Source organism: Hermetia illucens, chromosome 3, assembly GCF_905115235.1.
Source record: "Hermetia illucens chromosome 3, iHerIll2.2.curated.20191125, whole genome shotgun sequence".
Lineage (NCBI taxonomy): Eukaryota > Metazoa > Arthropoda > Insecta > Diptera > Stratiomyidae > Hermetia > Hermetia illucens.
In genome coordinates, this window is record NC_051851.1 from 119,331,005 (window position 1) to 119,356,641 (window position 25,637).

General features: G+C 42.3%; 1 protein-coding gene across 1 annotated transcript in view; it reads right to left on the reverse strand.

Moving 5' to 3' along the window:
* LOC119652119 (angiotensin-converting enzyme) overlaps positions 1-25,637 on the reverse strand; it is a 168,099-nt gene that overhangs the window by 82,939 nt on the left and 59,523 nt on the right. The window contains exon 13 of the mRNA XM_038056060.1: positions 6,885-7,254. Within this exon, the coding sequence (XP_037911988.1) occupies positions 6,885-7,254 (370 nt within the window). The remainder of the gene's footprint in view (positions 1-6,884; positions 7,255-25,637) is intronic.

Genomic DNA, 25,637 nt, shown 5'->3' on the forward strand with positions numbered 1-25,637 from the left:
TTGTAGTTCCGCAGATGGGGAGGCAGAGACCATTCAGTTTCCTCCTTTTTGTAAATAATGCCATTGTCGTTTTATTTGGATTCAATGAAAATCCATGCCTGAGAAACCAACTGTCAATCAAATCAACGGCGCGCGTGCTGTGTATTTCTACACACTACTTCGAGATCTCGACCAACAGTCAGCACAGCCACGTCATCAGAATAAGTAGCAGCAACAGCAATCTCTCCGTTAGCATAGCATAAATCCACCTTATAAGATTTTCGTCAATACCATGCTCTCTGTCGCATCACAGAGCTTTTGGAAGTGGGCACAGTCAAAAGCCCCTCCAATATCCACGAAACCCCCCTGCTTTCAGAATTACGTCCTCTCTATTTGAAACCAAAGAATGAAGAGCTGACTCACAGGGCTTTCCATGTTGGTGTTCATTTAATGGGTGCAACCTTAGCGCCTCCTCGCTCAACCAAACTTTCCAGGTATTTTCGCGAAAATTATGTTAAGTTGACTTGCCTGAAGTTCTTTGGATTTAATAGTAATCTTTCCCAAGCTTTGGTATGAAGACTATTTTAACCTCCTGCCAAGAGGAAGGCACGTAGCCCAGAGGAAGACATCCTTGAAAAACATTTCTTCGAAATTGCTCGATGTGCTCAATACCCGCCTTTAGCATCCGGGTAGATGCCATCCATTCCAGGTGCTTTGAAGTGCTCAAATGATAGTATAGCAGCTCTCGTCTTTTCATTGGTAACAACCGCTCTCGCAGTTCCCCAATTCACCTTGCAACACCTTCGTTTTGAAGGGTTTCCAGAAACTTCCAATTCTCTTCTTCCCACTTCTGAGACCTGTTCTCCCGGATAGTGTACTTCCAAGAGGTCTGTATCGACTTAACCCTGGACTTCGTGAGAATACCATCCGGTTTCCTAAGAGACTTCAGCTTGGCCGACTCGGCCTTATACAGGACTCTGCATAACTCTCAAGTTTTACGGGTTTTTTGTAATAACGCTGTGAGTTCCGGATATTTAGCCAGTCCTCATCTTTATTGCTTTTGCAACCACGATTTAGATAGATTAGATTTAGCCGTCTGGCCGATTTCCTAATTCTTTGCAGTTCTCGGTTCCACCACCACGTTGGCCTCGGGAAATAGGAGAAGCCTCTTCAAAGCACTCTAAAAGTATGCCATTCAAAGTTTCAAATTGATCTACTATCGCTGAAGTAGGTAGCGGTGATCTGAGAGTGAGACTTCATCTAGCAGTCGCCAGTTTCTAATCGGCTCTAACAAGTTTAAAGTGTAAATTGTTAGGCCAATTTCTTCACTTCCTCTTGGCACCACGAACACAGACCATATAAAGTGATAAAATCAAACAATTCCACTCATCTAGGGTTGCACTTGCTACTGCCCCAACAAATATTATATTATTATTAACAATTTTAACATCAGAACGTAAGACCTCGACGATCTTTCATCGAAAAAGATCCTAATCCCCTTGGCTGATCCTATACCACAGATTCTGTTAAAACGATCCCTTGGCTCTTGAACCAGAAATATATAAGAACAATCCTGCAGGAAGGTTCTGGTAGCCAAGCCTGTACTCCCTTCTCTTTTGCGGCTAAAGTTTCCTTCTGCCGAACCTTCCTCTCCTGTATTCTAGAAGAGTTAGGCAACAGTGTTACCGACAGTTCGGCCGTAGTCAGGTTTTCAGTTCCTCTCATTAAGGGAGTTGCTGTACTACCGGGTGTAGGTTTTCCACTGAAGTGGAGACCCTGCCTTCCACTGATTTCTCCGTGGAGGAACATGAATTTGGTGAGGCCTCCAAAATCCGTGCCTCTGCCATGACCTGATTTATCAAATTCGAGGGTCTAATTTGAATTTAAGGAAGGGAGCAAATGCCATTTTTTAAGCACTTGAACCACAGTAGTTTCAGGAAAAAGTTGAAATTCCCTCTAGTGAGATGCCTCTGTCCTACATGAAACCGCAAATCACGTAGTATACTCTATTATAAGTTTCTCGTTAATGAAGGACAGGGTTATTTGCAAATTTTTCACAATGCAAGCGGGGAAGCGAAAGCAGTCATCGCCGTTATCCGAGCAAAGATCCGGTCCGATGCAAAGATCAAACGGACTACATAATCTGACGAGATGTAGCTGAGTTGTGAAAATCGCAGAGGTCACTCTTGCTCACTGAGTTCTTCAATCGCATTTTCTGGAGGCGGTACAACACAACGTAATTGACAGGAAAGCACGAAGGCTCCAATTTGGAAAAGGAAGGCAGCCTGCCGGCATATTGAAATTACCCGTCGATTCGGAAGTTATTCGATACCACGAAGATTTTTTAAAGTATCGTTGATAATCATATCCACGACATCGATCAAATGACAGAAAAATAAATCGGGTTTGTCAAGAACTGCGAAATTACTGATGCACTACACGCTAGGCGTTAGTAACTGAGAAATACCGTGAAAAGCGTCGTCCTCTCTGCATTGCATTCTTTGATCTAGGAGAGCATTTAACCACATACCGCGCAATACGGAAACAAAGAGACTATTACGCGGTGCATACAATGTCCAGCACCACACATTACTCAATGCATAGATTTTTATTCACAACAAAGCTGAAGCTGGTTTCGAGCAACTTATCTAAAAGTGGGACGTTTATCATCAAAAAGAATAGTGAATCCAATCTAGACAAACGGGATGAAAGCTAAAGAAAAAGAGGAGATCAGTTCAGTTTAAGTTGAAAGCAATCTCAAGCGATACCTGTTAAAATCAGTTTTACGTTAAAGTCACCAATTGGGTTATTTTTCAATACTGTCGTCTGAGCCTATTTTAAAATCTATACCTGCACCAATAAGGGTTCTCATCCAATTTTGCGACACAGTGTCAGTAATGGCTCCGGATGGCTCAAGTGGTTAGAGCGCTGGGCTGTCGTAGCGGAAGGTCGCGGTTCAAATCTCGCTGGGGGCAGAGGAATTTGTTATCGTGATTGGATGTCGGACACCAGTCGACTCAGCTGTGAATGAGTACCTGAGTCAAATCAGGGTAATAATCTCGGGCGAGCGCAATGCTGACCACATTGCCTCCCACAGTGTACTGTGGTGTACCGTTACGGTCTTGAATGAAGTGCTCTAACACACTTCAAGGCCTAGATCCAATATGGATTGTTGCGCCAACGATTATTATTATTATTAGTAATGGGCAATAAGGTCGTCGATTTTAGTTTGTTCAAACCAGAGGACCCCAATTTTTCCCTCCCATTTGATTAATAAAAAGCAAGAGGCTATTCTGAATCATTTGAGTCATTATCAATTATATCAGGTATTGTTATTAAAGCTTTACTCCCATTCTTTGCTCAGGAGTGCTCTTTAAAAACACTGAGCCATTCGACAAAGTCATGGTTGCCTTCCTAAGCAGGGATCGTGATTGAAAAGAAGCCGCTGTTTTCGGTTTATCACGAAATGTGTAGCGTGTATGTTCCCAATTCCTTACAACATATATGTTTAACTTTATTATTAATTTCTTTGCAAACCACACTTTTAGGTACACCGGAACATAGACTGGGTTTTTACAATCAATACTCGATAGATTTAACCATTAGACTTTATTAAATAATTTGTGTGACTGTGACTGTTTGCTCGTTAGAGGCAGAAGAGACTCTCGCTTCATGTGTTTCTTTTCTGCCCCTAACTCATGGCGCACTTTTCTCGCCGGTCCTCCACTCCCGTGGCGAGCTCCGCAAAGTGGATAGATCCGCGCCATCTATTCGTTCGCATTCGCAACATTCGAAATAAATTTCGAATGCTGCGAATCCTGCCGCGCCACATATGTATAACGCGGAAAGTCCTCATATGATTTCCCCCCGGTGACTACTGGAAACCATTTTCGGGACAGCTGGGAATAAGTTCATCAAAATAACGAGGATCCGATTACCTGCTGGTCATATGTTAGAGAGAGATTGCATCTAGCGGGGGATAAACTGTCGCAATAGCTCGAGGATTGTTCTCCCTGCACTGGAACGGTGCCAATAGGACCCCGAATCAAGATCAGCTGACATACGCCGAGCGCATACATGCCCAATTGGGAGCTTGGTTCCTAGTAACATATGCGGACTCTGAATACTTTGGTCACCTTTAGTTTCAAGTAAGACCCTTACCCTGGTGGCTGGCCTAGCCAGGGTAGAAACTCCTCTGCATTACTCGTCGGATGAAGACATGGACTCAAAGCACAATAAAAACTAGAAAAAGGAGGGACCCTCGGGATCGAGACAGCAAACGTATTAATGGTTTCCAGCTTGGAAACCACTGTCTTCGAACAGGTTGTAGCCATAATAATAATAATCGTTGGCGCAACAATCCAATTGGATCAGGGCCTTGAAGTGTGTTAGAGCACTTCATTCAAAACCGTAACGGTACACTACAGTACACTGTAGGAGGCATTGTGTGCATTACGCTCGCCCGAGATTATTACCCTGATTTCACTCAGGTACTCATTCACAGCTGAGTCGGCCCACTGCCGCGAGATTTGAACCGCGACCTTCCGTACGACAGCCTTGTGCTCTAACCACTCAGCTATCCGGACACATGGATAGGGTGTAGCCATGCTGCTAATAAATCGAGACCGGTATTGCCGGCGAGCGGTATGAAAAAAAACCCTTGTTGATTGTTGTGATTGTCGAAGATAAAATAACAAACGCCTGAAAAACCTGCAGAAACCGTAATCGATCTTATGCAAGGGCTCGGAAGCCAAGCACCCTCTGCAAATAGGGAAACACCAACAGCCGACCGACGAGGCACGAACTTTAAAACGAAGACCAATTCTATAGGGTTTTCGTCGTTCGCGCGTCACTAAGATCAGCAAAAGCTCAAGGTCACCCCATACGAAGAGATTCATGGGAGACCAGTCGCTTGCGTTCGGTAGCCGACCGAATCTTGCCCTTGGACCATGAACGACTTATTCTAAAATGCAGTTCAGAGTCAGGAACGCAAAGAACAAAGTGTTCGGCTCCATGAAATGAGATGATGACCTGTATCCAGTCGACACCGCCAACGAGCTGCAGCAGTCAACGTGCACCTCACCTAATCTGTTGGTCTACCTCTTAGGGGAAATTATCGACGTAACACTAACACAGGAGCGCTGTATCCGAGGGGGGAACATCAAACACCATCGCAGCAAAGAAGGTCAGACTATGATGCCAGTGCAAAAGTTGAGTTATTCTTTGATTTTATTATTAACACCAGTCATTAGCAGTACATCGACCTTTCATTTCTCCAGTTCGGAGACAGTGGAGGGCTGGTGGAGAACTGGAGAGTTTCTGACCAGAGATATTTCTTAAATCACAGTTGAATACTTTCCAGTCTAGACTTTGCTATAGAGGTTTCTAACCCATTCAGAGACTCTAGAGTCAAGTTATACAGAAGAAACTCGCCAGTGAGCAAATTGTCAGTATTGGCCCGACAGACGAACGGGCGTTAAAAGTCGGAGCTCCGTAAAAGGCATTCGAAACCGCCTTCAGAGTTTGATGCCCTGCTAAATACAGCAAGAAATGATTACCACCGTGATGAAATGAAGATATGTCCAACGTTAGGAAGCTAGCCAGGGAGGTCTTCAACATTTATTATAAGTTAAAATACTGAAGCGCCATATACGGACTACCTAAAGAGGGCAAAGTCGACCATCAAGACTGCCAAGAGGCGGTCCTATTTGGACTATTGACAGAACAGCACCAGCCAAACTGCGAGACTCAATAAGATTCTGTCCAGGGAACAAAAGAGCACAACCTTTTTAAAAACCGGTAGACCGCGTCCTGTACACTGACTTAAGGATGAATGTCGAAACAACGCCCTTCTCTAAACCTCAGCGCGCCTACTCCAAAGACAAATCCACAGAAACCAATTTTCATGAAATAATTGACACGGTTGAGGGATAACTACAGCACAAGTTACCTTCTTGGATAAGTGGAAAAATTCAACAATATTAATCCGAATGCCATCAAAGCGGCCAGCATAGGATTGGCGGGCTGTCTCGATAATATCCATACTAAAAACTAGGATAACCCAGTTTGCTCTGGTGATAGTGATGGCCGAAATGCTAAGCATATTGGACAGGATTGGGATAAAGGTGGTCGCGCATACCGACCACTTCGTGATCTTGATGACAGTGAGCTTTTCCTCCGTTAAAAGTGAAATCATGGAGGCAGCGCTGGGAAAGGTGTGCCTGTGGGCTGCAAGGACTCTACCTAAATCCTACTAGAACGGAGCTAATTCGATCCACCACCAAGCCAAAGGTACCCGAATTCTAACTCTCACGGCGGAATGAACAAAGATTGGTTCTTTCCACCAATTTTAAAGGATGTGGGTGTTAACCTAAATCCTAAGTTAAATTGGAGATTCAACTTAAAATTATGGTTTAAGAAGCTTCCTACAAGAAAGCCTTCATAGTCTCCGGCCGAGGATGGTTTTCGGGATGTACACAGTCTTGGTTCATTCCATCCTAATGCACGTGCAGGTGGCAAGCAAAGAGCAAAAAATAATGCCTATCTACCTTGGTAACTTTGCATTCAGCAGAGTTGAAATACCATCATCTTTTAATAAAACTATTTGCACCGCTGTTGGTGAAACCCTACATATTGGTTTACCTCATGCATACGAAATCTGTAATTACTTCAATGGAAATCTAATTAATGGGGTAATTTTAACGAGCTTATTGTGGTTTTAATTTTATTGTCCTTATGATCAACAATGTGCAAAGGAAAATACTGTACTTTAATGGAAATATAAAATTGTTGTGACAATCACATTTGCATTAAATGAAATAAGCCACTTCTCTATAATTTTGGTCGTCTCCAATTCTGATAAGGATGCCTACGAAGGAGATCAAAATAAATTCATCAATACTTACTCAGGCAATCTTGGTAGTCCAATTGATTCAAAGAAATCACGACTGGCGTCGAATATCCGTTCCGGTGTATACTCTTGTCGAATTAGCTCTTCCGTCACGTTCGGTATTTGCTTATAAGGATATGGCAATTCGACAAAACCATCCTCTTGAAATCGGTAAACTTCTCCCAATAAAATTTCCGATAGATGCAAAGGATACGGTCTATCCGATTTTATTAATTCCGGACCGTATTTCTGTTGCAATAGATATCGTACATGTGCATGAAATTGTAAGAATAGAGGTTGGATACTTTCAATAAGAACTTCTACTTCGTCTAGGATGTTGTTATCGTCGAAATCCTTGAACCACATATCTGATGGCTTTTCAAAATCTAGAAAAGAAAAGGAAAGACGTAAAATGTCAAAGTAAATAAAGGAAAAATTGAAATGAATTTTCACTCAGAGACCAAATAGAGTGTGTAACATGATACAAGTAGATGTTCGGATGGAAATTTACGGAGACATTCTCTAAAAATTAAGAAAATGGTTATTTCACGTGGAAATCTTCTTCAACACGGGGAATTCTTATAAGTACTCTTTTATATTCCAATAATTATGCTAAAGTATTTTTCAGACACGAAAAAAGCAATTACTTTAACTTCTCCACAGCATCCCCGGACCCTATTAAGAAAAAGAAAGGACGAAGTCACTGTCAGTAAAAAGGTGCTTACATATAGCTCTTGCCCCATTATGAGACATTTCAGCATGAAGCAAGCACAGTTCAAAAATTGATTAGTATAGACCCATGTGACCCAAATCGGGCCCAGATTAACGCTAAAAAATTAGCGCAAATTTATGAAGGTGGAGAATATATGGTTGCCAGCTATACCAAAAATACCAAGCCAAAGAGTAGTATAGTTTATCTGAAATCCCGTTTGAACACTTACGGAAATAAGACGCATTGTTTACTTTAATCGGCAGAACACTTTCAATAATATTAACATTTAACATTCCAACTGGGATGTTCTGGATGCAATCGAAGGAGCTGATCAGTATAATCAAGCGTATTTATTGTGGCGCAAAATATCATACGGTGCCTCAAGAAACCTTTGCTAATCCCTGCAATGCACAATCTACACAATCCTATCTTACGCTTTCTTAAAACACCTTCATTATAGGGAACGTGCTTACCCTGTTAAAGGTAGCGTGGACATACACATCAAACAATTATTTGTTGGACAAATTTAATGGCGGTCAAAAGGTAGTATAGGTCCGAGGATAAAAACCTGGTTTGGTAACCATAATGGAGTATAAAACTTGGGAAGCGCCTGGCCATTACAAGATATATTTCAGCAACCATTCAATAAACCATGTGTTCGGAGTTAATTTCCTAGTCAACCAAAAAGGGCTGTTATAAGCTTCGAAAACATAAGAGAACGGCTTTCACTCTACGTACACGAGGTAGATTATGAAAAACGGAGAGCCTCATTAACGTTAACGCCCCCAACAGAAGAGACTGCGGGGTCGGAGGCAGTGGAATGCACCCTCGAAACCTGCCTCATGTATAATATCAAGGAGAGAATCATAAAATCTCGAACGCCAGCAGATTGCAGATTATCCAACTAGCGGTGTCATACTAAATGGTTATTAGAAGTACCTGTCATCCCCGAAAGTAGGTTAAAAAGACAAATGTGGGCCACGTGCTAAACGAACTCCAGCACCTCTAAGCCATTATCAGGGGAGCCAATATCAGAAGAAAGTTAACACTGAAGCCTTTCATAACAAAGTCCATCATAACACTTATAAGCGGAAATGCTACAACTCACACACACAGAAAGGATTCCTGGGAAAATCAACAGATCTGTGAACTGTGGTATGTAGGAAATATGGGGAGCAACCGCACTTAATGAGAAAGTTTTACCACAACAAGTCAGGAGGAGGAAGCTATCTGAATATATACCTCGATACTCATTCCGACGGGGCAAAGATTAAAATCTAATTTCCAAACGCAACCCAATGATGTACCCAATGATGATTTGAGTATTTTGATAAAGTATTTAGAAATCAGAATATTGGCGAGTTTAATGTCTCGTGAACTAAAGATGTTGGTCAAATGCTGTTACCACCAAACATGGAAGAAACAACCGGTGCACCGAGCGGTTAATTAAATTATCCTCAAGGTCTGGGGCAACGAATCAATGTCTGATAACTAGCAACGAGGCATTATCTATCTTATACATAAAGAGGGAGGCGCACTACGTGATATAAAGCCATATCATGTTGGTGAGTACCATCTATAAGATATTCTCTGCTGTCTTGCTAGGCCCGATAGCCTCATATCCTCACAACAGCTTCGGCCCATACCAAAGAGGTTTCACCACAAAAACACCCAACTACGGACCGACGCTGACGATATTGAGATCGTGGAAGAAACAACCCGAAATATACAATCTGCTTTCAAGCAGGTGGAGCAAGCCGTGCGACATTTTAGGCTGCACATTAATGAAGGCAGTATAGTATTCCGGCCTTAAGGCGAGGCGAAGAATGAGGGTTTGAGGCAAGGCATTTAGTACTCTCCTCAGAAAAAAAAATCTTTGATCGGGGAAGTGAGAAAAAATAGTGGTGGACGCCCAGCTTAGTTGGGATAACTCCACTATACTTAACACTCCACTACATCTTACCTGATCATGCCTCCTCATCAAGGAGGTCTAATGCGATTGACTTGCTCCTCTAGGTTTGAAGTTCACAGCGAAAACCTAAACTTCATGTACGGAAACACACAGCAGTCTCGGAAAGGATTTATACCACGGAAGCGACTGCACAAATGAATGCTCTTAGATCCTGGAATTTAGATCACTAAGGACATTTGGTGCTATAAAGGACTTACTTCAATAGGCCAGCAAGTTCAAGCTCAACTCCAAACCAACACACGAAAGATTGTGTGCGCTCCTTCGAATCAAAGCAAAGTTTTTACTATATGGCTTATCAACATTATGAATATTGTCGCACCCCAATTGAAGAAAAAAATCGTTCGCCATCTCTTTCAAAGAGCAATTTTGCAATAGCCTGGAAAGCCTATACGACTCATTGCCTCTGGATGACGTCATTGCTCGAAGATTTCTGTGCAAAGAAAGGGAAACTAAAAAAATGGTTTAATATGATAGTAGAAAAGTTTGAGGCACAACTGGATGAATGATTAGGTCATATTCTCCAGAATATCATGGGGAAGCTTATAGATGCTATGATCTAAAATGCGATATCAAAATAAGGTGCCGAAGAAGACACTGGTTTGATTATGAATGGCAAGAAAAATGAGGCATACAAACAAGATATAGAGCGAAACACAAGAACAAAGAGAGAAAATTACGAAAATCTCAAATGTCAAAATTAAAACCATCTTCAGAAAGTACTAACCAAGACCTTTCATTTGATACTGACTGATATTTGGTGAACAAAAATTAACACCCCCCTTTTGCATGTATGGGGACCCCCCCCCCCCCTTCAATTCAACGTAAAAGAATGTAACTCGCTGTATGCGTGAGTGTTCACAGTTCCCACTTTTCCACCAAATTTGTTAACAATCGCTATAACCGTCTCCGAGCAAAACGCATGTTATAGGCAAACAGACAGCGAGAAAAAAGCTGGGAATTTAAATTCAATTTTTCAAATTAAGAAGAAAACAAGAAAACAAGACTGGATGTCGGACACCAGTCGACTCAGCTGTGAATGAGTACCTGAGTCAAATCAGGGTAATAATCTCGGGCGAGCGCAATGCTGACCACATTGCCTCCCACAGTGTACGGTGGTGTACCGTTACGGTCTTGAATGAAGTGCTCTAACACACTTCAAGGCCTTGATCCAATATGGATTGTTGCGCCAACGATTATTATTAAGAAAACAAGTGAAAAATTATGAGAAAACGACATTTACCAGACAAAATATAACGAATGGTCTAACCACGGGTATTCGAAGAGTGACAAAATGACAAGGATCGGTGGGAAAACCCCGAAGGCGCTGGGTAAATTCTATTGACAAGGACAGCGCATCATTGCTCGAATTTCTAAATTGGAGGATTTTGTCGATGGATCAAGATGGTAAGAGGAAGATATATTGAGGACCAAAGTCAAAAATGGGCTGTAGAGCCCCGACTGCGACGAAATACATGGTGACAGAATTCACATCAAAAACGAAAGAAGCAATAAAATCAAATAGCACTGATCAACTGAGAATAGGAAACATAGCAAAATATAAATTTAAGGGGGTCATCCCGTGTGTCGGGTTGGAGAAATCGATTTTTTTTTGCATGAATTGTACCTATATATAGTGGAGAATGTGTGGGCAAAGGGATTTTCCGATATTCCGAGTCCTTCAGAAATTACTGGGTTAAACAGGTAAGGAGTTTGCAGCCGCGGCTAGAGTACTCGATGAGAAAGACCATCGAATCTTTTTCTACCTGTTAGTTTTTTACCTGAGCCTTTTAAATTTGAACACACGTGTAAATATAAAAAGATGGAAAACCAATCAATTGTCTAAACTTATTTGCTGTTTGGAATAAAAAGGATAATCCAGTCTAGAGTGAGCACTGAAAGGCTTTCAAGCTATACTCAGTTATATTTCGTTGTAAGTATTGTGCTGTTTGTGTGGTCAGTGATTTTTTTAAATGGATCGTACGAAGGGAGATCGCTTTAACGTTCAACGTCATGCTCGCACTAAAAAACGAGTATTTCATGGGAATCTATACTTATCAGAGAAGAAAAAGGACTTCGCATCAACATCAGCAAAGAAACTTTTCGCAGGCATGAACATGAATGTTCCAATTGCGACAAGTTTTGTATATTAGATTTTGCTGGAGTTTTCTCCGGTATTTCTGCAAATTTGTGCAAATAACAAAATATACGTAGTAGTAAAAAAGTAATGCGTAGGACATGTCGGGAAAAGAATGGGAACGGGGCTTAGAAATGCAAAGAAGAATCACAAAGGCATTGGTGGAAAAGGGGCTGGAAAACTTACTGATAAGGACCTCACTACATTTTCTGGGCTGGCTATTCGTCGACACGCAAATTCGATAGAAGGAATGAAGCAAGAAATTTGGGAAATTTTCTTCCATAAATGTTCCACAGACGAAAATCCTCAACATCAAAATTGCCCAGAAGGCGAGGACAGTTGGTGCAAATGACGCAAAGCGAAGCTAAAGGAGAACTGGATAATTTTCACCACGAGAAGGCACCTTTGACTGAAGAAGTTCGAACAGTCATCAAGCCAATCTACGAAGATTTGCCACGAGATGATTTCTTGGATAGATGTTTAGGAGCAGGACCCAGAATAACAATGAGTCGTTAAATGCATTGATTTGGACTTTCGCTCCTAAACACCTTCATTCTGGGCCCAAGGTCGTAGAAATAGCCATTTTTCTGGCTGTAATTATTTTCAATGAAGGATTCAATGTCATTCTCAAAATCCTAGTGACAATGGGATGTCAAGTTGGTCACATATGTCAGGTTTATGTCGACCGCCGTAATGAAGCGCGAATTTGGCGGTCCGAACGACGATCGACTGACCTCGCTAAAAGAGCCAAAATTGAAACCAGAGAGCAACAATCGGCCTTACAAGACTTTTTTGAAGAAACGGAGGGTGCTCTCTATGGACCAGGTATAGCAGATTAATGGTGAGCTAAAATCTTACTGTTGATAATCACATTTAAATTTTCAAATGCGTTTTTCTCGAAACTGCATCTTGAAAATCGGCTGCCACCATAGCTCAAATTCTATCCAACCAAATTCTTTGAAATTTTCACGGCTTAGTACATATTTCTACGGTTCGCAAACTAGGATAATTGCAATCGGACTGGTCGTTTTTTTTTCTTCATAAAAAAAGCCGTAAAAAAACACCAAAATTCAAAAAAATAAGTTTAAAAGCCCACCAAAAATTTACCTTTTAATATTTTCTAATTATCCTAGTTTGCGGACCGTGGAATATTGTCCACATTAAAATGCCGTTTATTTTTTTTCCTCAGATGAACACAGCGCCCTCCAGCGTGGCAGCAGAAAAACACCTTTTTTGGAGATGGGTGCATAAATTAACACGAATTCCGAAAATTAGCTACGATATCAAGCTGAAAAATTTATCACATATACTAGAGATATCAATAAACATACAGTGAAAAAATCACGTTTCTATCTTTATCCAGTCCTTCAAAATAATTTTTCAAAAAACAGCAAAAAAACGGCCTTCACACGGGATGACCCCCTTAAAACCGTTTATAATTTCTCCTATTAAGGGTCAAAAGTCACAACTGATAAAAGCTATCACGACGAAATCCGCGCACGGTTGCTAGTGGCCAGCAAGCCTACTTTAGTTTACAAAAACTGTTTTGCTCGAAACATCTCACTACCAATGATTTTATCTACTCTGGGGGACTTGGATTCTTTGCTCCATAGAAAAATCCTTCGGAAAATGATTGGTCCGTTACAGAAGGATGAATGACTCCGTAGCCTATATAAAAACGAAATTTATGAGCGCCATCACGACCGGCTGGTTGTGGAAAAAATCCCTATGATTAGTTTGTAGTGATCGGAAAGTCTATAAGGGCAATATCTAGAGAGAAGACCTTGCAGATCCTGCTTACATTGGAGCGATGGCGGGGGCGGAGGTATCAGGCAGCAATAAGGTATTGGAATTGAATTGGAAATGGAATGTGTGGAACTCTTTACTAAGCCGGGAATAGACCAGATACCGGTTGTTGCAATGATGATGACAAATTCTTGAATAGACGTAAAACACGAGTGCCCCGCGAAAGACATTTCAAAAACTGATTGTGAAATGGGTCACAAAAAAATATTTCAAATGATAAAGGGCTACACATTGTGCGACTGATGTACGATCCTCTTTAAGTCCACCCAACTATCGGTCTATGCTGACGATATCCCGCATCATGGGAAGAACGACCTGAGACGTACAAACTAGCTTTATCCAGATCGAGTAGGCGGCAATAGGCGCGAGATCTTGGGCTGCACATCAACGAGGGCAAGACAAAATATATGGTGGCAATGTCAGCATCGAAAACCAACCAACCAACAACGTCAAACCGCACTGGTCAAACACAAAGAATAAGGATAGGAGAATACAACTTTGAGACCGCTAATAATTTCTCCTATCTAGGGTCGAAAATCACAGCCGATAACAGTTACGATGAGGAAATCCGCGTACGGTCGTTGTCGGCCAACAGAGCCTATTTCAGCTTACAAAAACTGTTCCGCTCGAAAAGTCTCACCATAGGGTCAAAGCTCTTACTGTACAAGACTATGATCTTGCCAGTCCTCATGTATTCCTCGGAGACTTGGGTTCTTAGCAAGAAGAATTGCGAACTCTTGGCCGCGTTCGAGAGAAGAATCCTCCGAAGAATTTTTGACCCCCTACATGAGGATGGACGATTCCGTAGCCTACATAACGACGAAATCTATGAGCGATACCATGACCGTCCGGTTGTGGATAAAATCCGGCTCAATAGTTTACAGTGGGCGGGTCACTTAATGCGTATGGATGAGGATGATCCAGCCCGGAAAGTATATAAGGGCAATATCTATGGTAAAAAAAGAAGACGAGGTAGATCCTGCCTAAGATGGAGCGATGGCGTAGGTCAGGACGCCAGACGGCTTTTAGTGATATTTAATCAATGGACATCGACGCAAAACCGGGATGTCTGGAGTTCCTTATTAAGGCAGGCCTAGACCGGTGATGGTGATTGTGTGTAAGGTGTAAAGATAAAAGTAAGGAGTATATAAGTACCGAATAAACTTGCATTGCAAAAAAATGAACTGACAAGCCACTTTTTAAAGAGACTCGACTTACTCTGAAGCCGTGATGAGAAGAACACAGCCGATCAAAACCCATACGAAAAGCTTCGGAGAAGTATGTCTAAATGTCCTTTCTCGTATTTAGAAAATTCGAGCAACTTGATAACTTTCAAAAACCGCAGTTGAAGTCCATTATGATCCTTTATAATGAAATGACAAAAATAAAATGGAAGGTGGTCTTTCGAATATTGTAGACGAATTAAGGCTAAAATGAAGTAAAGAAGAAGAAGGTTACAAACCAATGTTATTTTATAGTTTCAAGCCTTCATCTTCATCATCTATATCTAATGCACCATTACAGAATTTTGACTATATCAATCTCTAGCGGAGATCTTCATCTACGAAATGGATCAAGCGGGTACAATTCCGGTTCAGGGATACAATGGCACCTACAGCTCCGGAATAATTGATAAGTATATTGAGATCGATACAAAATAGTAGAGATAGAGGATATGCTTTTCACAGACTTAAAATACGGTCACGCTCCTCAGAAAATAAAAGAAGACGTATAATTTAAACGACCTACACCCCAAGCACATTTGGTACACCCACTTTTAAATACAACCCTGATCCGCTGAACGAAAGATTGGAAACGCGCTACTTGTTTTCAGTTCTGACATCTCCTTTTTGTCAACTTATCAACAGAAAAGTCACTGGAAATCCCGTTTTAGATGGAGTAAAGGGCAGTTTAAAGATTTAGCGTTAAAGTGTGGAAAGCAACTTAAGTCATACCAACTACCTTGAAAAACACACCTGCTCACGTCAACACTATGATAGAAAAAAAGTCAGTCTTCCTAGCCCTCGAAATTATTCCCTAATAATTCCTTTTGCTTTCCTTAATAATAAGTGGTTCTTTCCTTTTGACTACAATGCTTACAATGTGACACTAATTTGTTCACGAAATATTAAAGGATAAAAGGTACGATTCGATATCATATAACGCACCGAAAGAACATGCAACCCATCGAAAGAACTCCTATCTACCTCTGTCCTTTTCATTTAACGAACTGCCACACAGAATCACATCAGAAGCTTCGCATATATCCTCGCCCATGCGGGTTGATCCCAATCTTTCTTTGTAAGGAAAATCGCGGACGGTAGAATATACCAGATTCTGAGATTGCAGCTGTATCATTCAGGATAATAGAGAGTATCATCAAAAATTAATTTCTGCAGCTAACGTTTCTCTTCCTTAGCATCACTTGAAACGGAAGAAATATTTCACCTTCATCTGATTAATTTCAGATGCTTGTGGTTTTTATCCCTCTGTCGTTTATGAAAAGAAGAAATGAACTGTTCCAGCGTCTACTAATTTAGGTTTAAAGGTTGACCATCATTCCCGACATACTGGTAATTGCCGCATTCTTACAATCATATTCCTTAATCATTGCACATTGTGTTCCTAGAGAGCGCCAAACACTGAAGCTTTTGGGACAACTCCTCTTCTATGTATAGCCAGAAGCTGTCAAATTCGCCTGACTTTTTATGCGAAGACTCTCAGCTTCGAATTTGATCTAACCTTTGCAGAATATTAGTTAATATTAGTTTTATTTTCAATAAAATATTAAAAAGGTGACACACTAAGCTGCGAGAACTGTATGGGTGTATGATGTTGTTATAAAGTGCTGCCCAAAATAATCCAAAAAAGTTGAAGCCTACCGTTTCAAAACATATGGGAAACACCGGGAAAGGTTTTAGTGCGGAATAGTTGTTCAGTTATTCTCAGTAAAGTAGAGACTGTAAAATTTGTGAGGAGATAACGTTGATATCGACCGAATTTTCATTTTTTTTAAACGGGCATATGACTCTATCATTCGATTGAAACTGCACAAAGGATAAACTTCAACTTGAAGTCCTAGCGAAACTGAAAAGCAAGGGTCGCCTTCAACAATATTTAACATCCCGCTGGAGTACAAAATCCAAAAAATCCCAGTAGATCCAAATGCTTCGCTACTGTATTGTCTTTCCAGACACGGTATTACGGTAGTGAGGCGTAGACGATGAACCAGGTCGAAGAGCAAAAATAATTGATGCAATCGAATATTGAGTCCTCTGCAGAATCTAATACAGGGATAAAACAGTGAGTTGTACGTATTATATGACCAACAAGAAGTCGACATCAATATTAAAATTCGATAAAGCAGGTTATGTAGGGAGAATGGAGAACAGAAGAATTCTAAGGCGCCTACTCAAAGGCAATGTCAAAGGGAAGCGACCACCAGGAGAACCCTGGAAAAGATGGGGTGGACCCAGTAGACAACGCCAATTACACGCGGCTTGGTTTCCGATGAAGAAGTCTGAAGACTAAGGAGCGGCATAAAACTGTAGCATCGTAGAAGAAGAAAACTACAGCAATAGTATATAATTAACATTTTAAATAAATCAGAAGGCAAAACCTTGCGAGGGCCAAACCACCTGCAGGCAAGCCGTCTTCGAACAAAGTACAGCTTCTGGGTTGTGAAAGGAGCGTAAACGGCACCTTCGCTTAAGGCAGTAAAAAGAGCTCGGCTGCCAACGGCTATCAAAGGCGACAGAAGGATCTCGTATGACCACACCAATCCGTTCTGTTATGTAAAGGGAACGTACATCCCACGGTATCTTCATATAAAACATAGATGAGGTAAATTTACAACACTTTAAAGCAGCCACAGCACTAATCAGTCATCGTATCAGTAACTTCAAGACATCTTATACAAGAACTAGTATCCTACCTAGTGGTTTCAAAGCCCTATGTGATGGAGATACACACAACAGTCAACTTAACCATATATAGTCAACAGGGAGCTAAGGAAATTTTCCGCTGCCCTGCTTATTTTCCCTATAACCTGGATAAAATTCACAGCGCAACATTCGTTCCTATCCAATATGCCTAGCTTTCCGATATGCCGAAGGTAATAGCAGGGTACGATGTTACCACCACAACGGTTGAGGGAGTTCTAAGGCCAGCACTACGGGAACCGAACTACAGATCCTCAACTTAGGTAATGAACCCAGATTCTTTAAGACGGTCAGACTAAAAAGAAGTCATCGACATCACGGTGGCCCCGTTGCCATAGCGGCTCTTGTCAGAGTTTGGCAAGGATCAAACGGTAACTCTGATCATGGTGCATTGATTTCGATATGGACATGGATTCACCTTAACTCTGGAAGACAGATTGGGCAACATGCAAATTAGAACTGAGCAATCGGGTTATGTTTTAAGGCAGCTGATAACCAATCAAATCCATTGGTGGAATTAAGAAAACAACTCAGATGGTCACAACCAATATGAAAGAAGCTTTCGATCACGCCAAAGAAGGGTAAGACATAATGGTGGAACTCTGATTTGGCAAAACCGAGGAGAATAATAAATTTTGATTGGAATCGGTACGAACGGACTCATAAAACTCTAAAGAAGTGCATAAGGTTGGTTAAATGATCATCATAGAGGCGCTTTTGCGAAAAGACCAATTCGCTTGTGGGACCTCAGAGTACGTAGCCAGCAGCCGAGTTACCTGCGTTAATAAAACAGGAGGTACACGCAAAGCGATGAAGAAGCGGCAAACGTTTTGCTTGAAGTGCGCTTCCCATCCAAAATCTCAGCTCAAAACTGACAGATGTGTACAGCCATCAACCAAGAGACTGGACTCGGACATTCAAAGTTGTATTACTTGAGAAAGTTGTATTACTTGGACATCTGCGGGAAAGAATGGCGTCATCCTTGCTCAAATAATAGAAGGAATGGATGCACCTGGTCTGCACATTCCAAATATATACTGCACATGCCTGGCGTGATGCGATCGTTATATTTATTCTCAAACTAGGAAACCTATAACGACGCAAAAAGCTTCTGACTGATCAGTCTAACTTCCTTTCTAATAAAAGGACTACAAAGACTAGTAATGCGGTTCATAAGGAATACATACATTCCTACGCCACTTCATTCTAGGCAGCCTACCAAAAAGCTAAATTCGCTTAACCCATGAACTAACGGCAATAAGTGAGAAGACGATATCCAAAGAGGAATACGCCTTATAACCAGTCATTAAAGCCGAAAATCGGGTACGAACTTCGAATTCTTTCAATCAAGACCTATTGGAGGGGTGTGCCGCCCACCCCCTCCCTCCGGGGTGAAATTTTCTTTTCGAAATAACCACAGAAATCGGTTAAATGGTCGATTTTGAGCAAAAAATATTTAGTAAACATTTTTCGTGCAAGTAGTAGTTTTCGAATTATTCATGTTCAAACATGTCCTTTTTGGATCCAAAAAGTGCATGTTTTCGTACGGTTTGTCGCAAATAACTCGAAAACCATGCATTTAAAAACAGTATCAAGCAGCAAAAAAGCATATTACATTACAAAATGAATGGATCTCTTCATTTTTAAGGTTTTGTGTAAACACGAAACCTTATTAAAATCGGTTTACTGTCTGTCTGTCTGTCTGCCTGTCTTTTTTTTTCCTTTTGAGGAGGTGTAAATCTTCAAAAGACACTGGCCTGGACACGCCAGCGTGTAGGATTCTTACCCACTAAAACCACCCCCGACTCCCTCCAAGCCCCGTGGAACCACCGTACGGTATTACATCACAGGGCGGAGTCAGCTCATTTTAGCTTCGTCCCCTTTCGTCTCTACCGTAACCGCGCTTTTCTGATCTCCTCCGCCTTTCGCAGTTTGCTCTGGATAGATACGACCATGGAGTTGATCGCATCCCAGTCTGCCTGACATGTTAGCATTCTTCGCCCCAGATTCTCTGGCACAAGCACCTCTCCCAGAGTCTCTTCTAGGCTCTTCCTTTCCTCCACAAACCTTGGACAGTGGAAGAATACATACTCTGGGTCTTCTGGGACTCCATCGCAGTTTGGACAATGGGGTGAGGTATCCAGTTTAAACCTGAACAGGTACTGGCGATATCCTCCATGCCCCGTGAGACACTGAGTAAGATTATAATTAATCTCACCGTGCCGTCTCTCTAACCACTCCTTGATGGCAGGGATGAGCCTGTGTGTCTACCGACCCTTTCCCGAGCATTGCCAGCGCTTTTGCCATCTATTTAACGATCTCTCCCTTTCGGCGTTCTTCGTCTGCGATAAAGGAGAGATAGACTTCGCATTATATATAATCGTCATCTCGTCTGCCAAGATGTCAATGGGCATCATTCCAGAAATGACGAATGCTGCATCATCTAAGGCAGTCCTGAATGCCGAGCACACTCTTAGGGCTATTCTTCTGTAGACTGAACTCAGTTTGTTACCGTTAAATGTAACCTGCAATGCCTTTCCCCAAACTGGAGCTGCATAGAGCAGGATCGAACTCACTACCCTAGCTATAAGCAACCTGAAAGCATGCCGTGGCCCTCCCACGTTCGGCATCATTCTTGCCAGAGCCACACTCGCAATGGATGCTTTGTCATAGATATACTGCATATGTACTTTATAGCTAAGCTTCCCATCTATCATCACTCCCAAGTATTTGATCGCAGACTTAGAAGTGATGATATGGTTCCCAATTTGAATACGGGCAAAATTTCTTTTACGACGCTTTGTGATAAGGACCGCTTCCGTTTTTTCCTCCGCAAGTGTCAGACCAGAACTCTCAAGCCAACCCTTAACAGCACTGATCGCTTCGCATGAGTATAACTCAGCATCTTCGAGTTATACTCGAAGCGCAATATCATCGGCGTAGCCCACCACCGTGGCTTCCTCCGGAAGGGGAAGATTAAGAACATCGCTGTACATGATGTTCCACAGGAATGGGCCCAGTACGGAGCCCTGTGGGACACCCGCGGAAACAACGTACTCTTGGGGTCCGTCATCGGTGTCATACCAAAGCCTCCGTTCTTGTAAATAGCTGTTGATAATAGCTGCAAGATAAGCGGGAACACCAATCTTCGCCAGAGATTCCCGTATTACAGTCTGTTACATAAGAGCGTGGTCACTGATACACGTAGATAAAAAATCAGAGCGTCCTGTTTCTTTTTCTATGACATACAGGGCACCTCAGTCCTTCATGCTTTTTGTAAAAAGTCAGCTCTCTGTCAAATTTAGTCTTCAATTGACTGGTTTTTCGAAATGAGTGCTGTTTACGCTATTCGCTTTGAGGCAATTTTTCTATGTTTGCATGAAAAAGGGTCCAAATTAACGCAAACTGCTGCTGCGAAATATATGGGAAAGTCGAAGCAGTTCGTTAGCAAGTGGATAAATCGCTATAAAAAGGTCGGTAATGTTGATGATTTTCCTGATCGCGGAAGTGCAAGTAAAGTCTCAAAAAAAGACGAAAAAAAGATTCTCGCATTGTTCTCGAAGGATCCAACTTTGACTTTACGTGGAGCTGCTGTGAAATTGAAAGCAAAAAGTGTTGACATATCTTACGGAACGATTCGCAGGCACTTGCTTGCCAATAAATTGAAATATCGCAGTACTTTGGAAAAACCAATGTTGAGTGCAAAACACGTTGAAATGGGCGAAGGAAAACTTGGACCACGATTGGAGCAACGTAATTTTTTCTGATGAATCCTCCTTCTGGGCATTTCCGAGCATTAAACACGTCTGGACAACCTGCACCAGTAGGATGCTTCAACAGACTGTTAAACACCCCGTCAAGGTCCATGTTTGGGGGTGCTTCTCAAACAAAGGTTTCGGTACTTTGTTCTTATTTACCGAGAATTAAAATGCTGAAAAAATGAATAAAATATATCAAAAGGCTTTGTTACCATCTGCTAAGCAATGGTATATCAAGAAAAATGAAACCTGGATCCTTCAAGAGGACAACGATCCGAAACATCGAAATCGAGCGTGTAGCGAGTGGAAGGCGCAAAACGGAGTTGTCACTTTAGATTGGCCATCTCAGTCACCGGATGCAAAACCCATAGAAAATGTGTGGGCTCTGATGAAAATGCAGCTTCGCAAACGCAAGCCATGTAATTTACATCAACTTTCTCGACAAATCCGGTAGAATATGCAGAAAAACTAGTGGAAAGTATGCCCCGGCGGTACCAGGCCATAATTGACAATGCAGGAGATTGAACTTGCTACTGAGGTATTTGCATTGAGTATTGACGACCAAATTATCAATAAATTTGCGAATTTTCAAAAAATCAATTGTTGTTATTATTTAACAGTGACCACGCTCTTATGTAACAGATTGTAGGTTCCAATTGGCCGAATTGAATGCATTTCTCACATCCAGGGTCACCACTATGCGGTATTTCCTAGTACTGCCCCTTCCGTGGATTGCATTTTCGGCCAAGCCAGTAACCATTTTGATGGCATCAATGGTTGATCTGGCTTTACGGAACCCATACTGCCGATCTGAGAGACCTCCCTGGCTCTCAACAACCGGGAGTAATCTATTATAGATTACTCGCTCTAGCATTTTGCCCACAGTGTCCAAAAGACAAATAGGTCTGTAGGAGGCTGGCTCACCTGGTGGTTTGCCAGCCTTAGGCAGTAGCACCAATTTCTGTCGTTTCCATGATGTAGCAAATATCCCCTCGGACATGCACGCTTCGAACAACTCGGCGAACATGTCCGGTCTGGATTTCACGGCAAGCTTAAGAGCCTTATTCGGCACGCCATCCAGACCCGGAGCTTTATTATCTCCTATCCTAGTGCAGATCTCCAGCAGCTCGTCACTGGTGACTGGCGGTATTGCCGTGTCGTTCAGAGGTCGCTGGAAGCTGTCTACGCCCTCCTCTTGCTGAGGGAATAACCCCTGGATGATTTTTAACAAGAGTGTAGGACACGTGATCTGCGGAGATGATCGGCCTCTGAATCGCCCCATCACGATTCTATAGGCGCTCCCCCACGGTTTTACGTCTGCTTCTAAACAGAGCTCCTTAAAGCATTCCCTCTTGCTCCGTTGGATGGCAAGCTTGAAGGTTTTGCAGGCTTCCTTATAGGCGCGCTCTTTTTGCCCTTGGTCGATTCTACCTACCGCTCTTTGAGCCGCTCTTCTGGCTCGGTGACAGGCTGATCGAAGGCTGGCCAGTTCAGCATTCCACCAGTAGTTTGGTCTTCTACTGGGGAATGAGCACCTCCTCGGCATGGACGCGTCACACGCTTTGGCGATGCATTCGGCCACATGGGCAGTTTGTTCCGTAGAGGCGCCTGCTTTATTTGGTTGGTCTAACCACACCTCCATGAAGGTCTGCTCATCCAGAGCTTTAGCGGATCAGCCTGACATCTTTCTCGGTTTCGGGCATGATGATTTTATGCCCGGTGACTCCACCCATAGCCCAAAGAAGATTGCCTGGTGATCGCTGTGGGTGTAGTGGTTGCTGACACACCAAGACATACCACGTGCCAGTGCAGGGCTGACAAAAGTTAGGTCTACAATTGAGGTAGACCCCCCTTTCTGAAAGGTGTTTACACATCCTTCGTTGGCCAGAACGACATCCAACTGTGCGAAAGTGTCTAATAGACTGCGGCCCCTTACATTTGTCTCTCTGCTACCCCACTCACGGGCCCAAGCATTGAAGTCACCAGCTATCACCCTTGGACTACGACCCCTTGCGTCGAGAACAAGGCTGTCAAGCATTTCCTCGAATTCGGGCAGTGTGAGGCTTGGTGGGGCGTAACAGCTGTACACATATACCCCGTTTATTTTCGCCCACACAAAGCCGCTGTATGTCTGATTCCCAGTACATTGGATGGCTTGTCGACCGAATGCCCATATCGCCGCTCCACCAGACGAATCTATAACCCACACGCCACCGTGACGGTTTTTATAGGGTTCGTTAATGATGGCAATTTCCACCTCGGATTCGTAGATGGTCTGCTCGAGTAAATCTTGAGCGACCCTACAATGATTGAGGTTTGTTTGAATAAACCTCATTTTTTCATTGAAGTCAGCGCCTTCCTAAATTACGGGCATTTAGCACTCCCGGCAATATGCCGGTAATCCCGTCCCTCGCTTCCTTCGCATAATAAGCATTTGGGGTCCCTATTGCACGCTTTGGCAATATGCTCTTTCTCCCCACACCTTCTGCATCGATCGGACCGATCAATGCCGCTGGTGCATGCCTTCGCGAAATGACCAAACGCGAGGCACTTGAAGCACCTCTTTAGAGAAATCTGCTCTCTCAGACGGCAAACAACCCATCCGATTCGAACCTTCCCGGCTGCCAATAACTTCTGCGCAGCGTCCACTGGCAATCGCAATGTGGCCGTCTGAGTATTGCCATAGGCTTTCCGCAAACTCACAAAGGACTCTTCGGCAAGTTCCTCCAACTTGAACTGTTCCATCAAGGCAGTGCAAATTTCTCCTTTGGATGTCACTTCATCGAGATCCTTGCACTGTATATAGACCTGTCTGTCTGTCTGTCTGTCCGTCACACGTATTTTTCTCGGAGACGGTTATAGCGAATAGCACCAAATTTGGTAGAAAGGTGGGAACTGTGAACACTCATGCATATAGTGAGTTACATCCAAATATAGTCATGTGGGATACCAAATTAAAGGTCTCGGTTAGTACTTTTCGAAGCCAGTCTTAGTTTTGACTTTTGCTGAAAAGGTGGGGAGTGCGGGGGGTGGAAGTGGTCATTTTTTTAACGAACCCATTCTCAGAAACTACCTAACCGAAAAAACTGAAAAAAAAATAGGGGGCTGCCGCTATATGGTCCCTAGGCTCCGAAATACCCTCAATACCGATAGCTGTTAAAATAAAGTTAATAATAGTACATTACTAGATTTTTTAGTAATTGACAGGAAAACCCCCCTTAAGTTCACTCTAGAATCACGAAATTTCGTAGCAATGTAGACTGCATTTGGTGAAAATTGCACTATTACTAACAAAGTTATACTAGGTCAAAACTGTCGCTTCTCTGCAAATTCAAAACTATGAATGTAAATATTACTTGAAAGTGGAAATTTTCACATAATATATGCATATTTTACGTCCTACATGCTAATGAGACAAATGCACAATCAAATCTCTTTATAAAGGAAATACACAAAACCTTTCATACCTGAAGCGCTGAGCTCCCCGTTTCCCGACTTGTTTTTTGTAAATACAATATGGACGGAGTTATAGCTCGATAAACGTAAATTCGTAATGTCTAAAAGAAATTAATACTGTCAAGGTCAAATAACGCAGAATTAGTAACATTTGCGGAAATTGATCTAAAGCTCTTTTAAGTGCTTAAAAAGGCCTTTAAAATGAGGTACGATAAAACTCAGTGGAGTAGATAATGACGAAGCTTTAATCATCAACATAATGTAATCAACTGAATTTTTTTTACAAAAATTGATGAAAGCAAGTCGAATCAACTGTATTTAGCCCCTTCCACTAAATTATTTGGTGGATATGGAGTGCGGGCGAGGCGCATATCGGCGCTATATAACTTTTGTTTCTTATGCCACCCTCAACCCCCAACTTAAATTTCATGCCAATTGGTCGTGACTGAAAGAACTCTGAAGTTGATGACTGGACTATTAGGCGCACACTGCCTTACTCGTATTGGTCCAAAGGAAATCTATTGGAGCAGGACATCTCAGGAGCTATCCACAGGGAGGGGTTCTCTCCTCTCTATTATGGTTTCTGGTAATGGACACTTTGCTATGGCTCCTAGAGCACACAAAGATCTTTGCGTAAACCGGCGATCTAGCCGCAAAAATGATCTGCAAGTTTGTGGATACAATGTGTGGCCGCTTGAAGGTATCTCCGTAATGGACTCACGGTGAACGCTAAGAAGACTTGGCCAGTTATGATCACTAGGAAAGTTAGATGGGGCAGGTCAAAGGTACACCCGAGCCGCAGCCAAACACAGACCTGACCAAAACGAAACGAAAAAGAATTACATACACCCACAGCGTTTCAGATCAATCAAAACAGGAAATAATCGAATTGGTTACAAAAATTAAGATCAGAGTCAACATAAAAACACTCAGAGTAATTAGTATTAATATTTCGGAGAAAGACTCAACCATAGTCAAGATGCAACATAC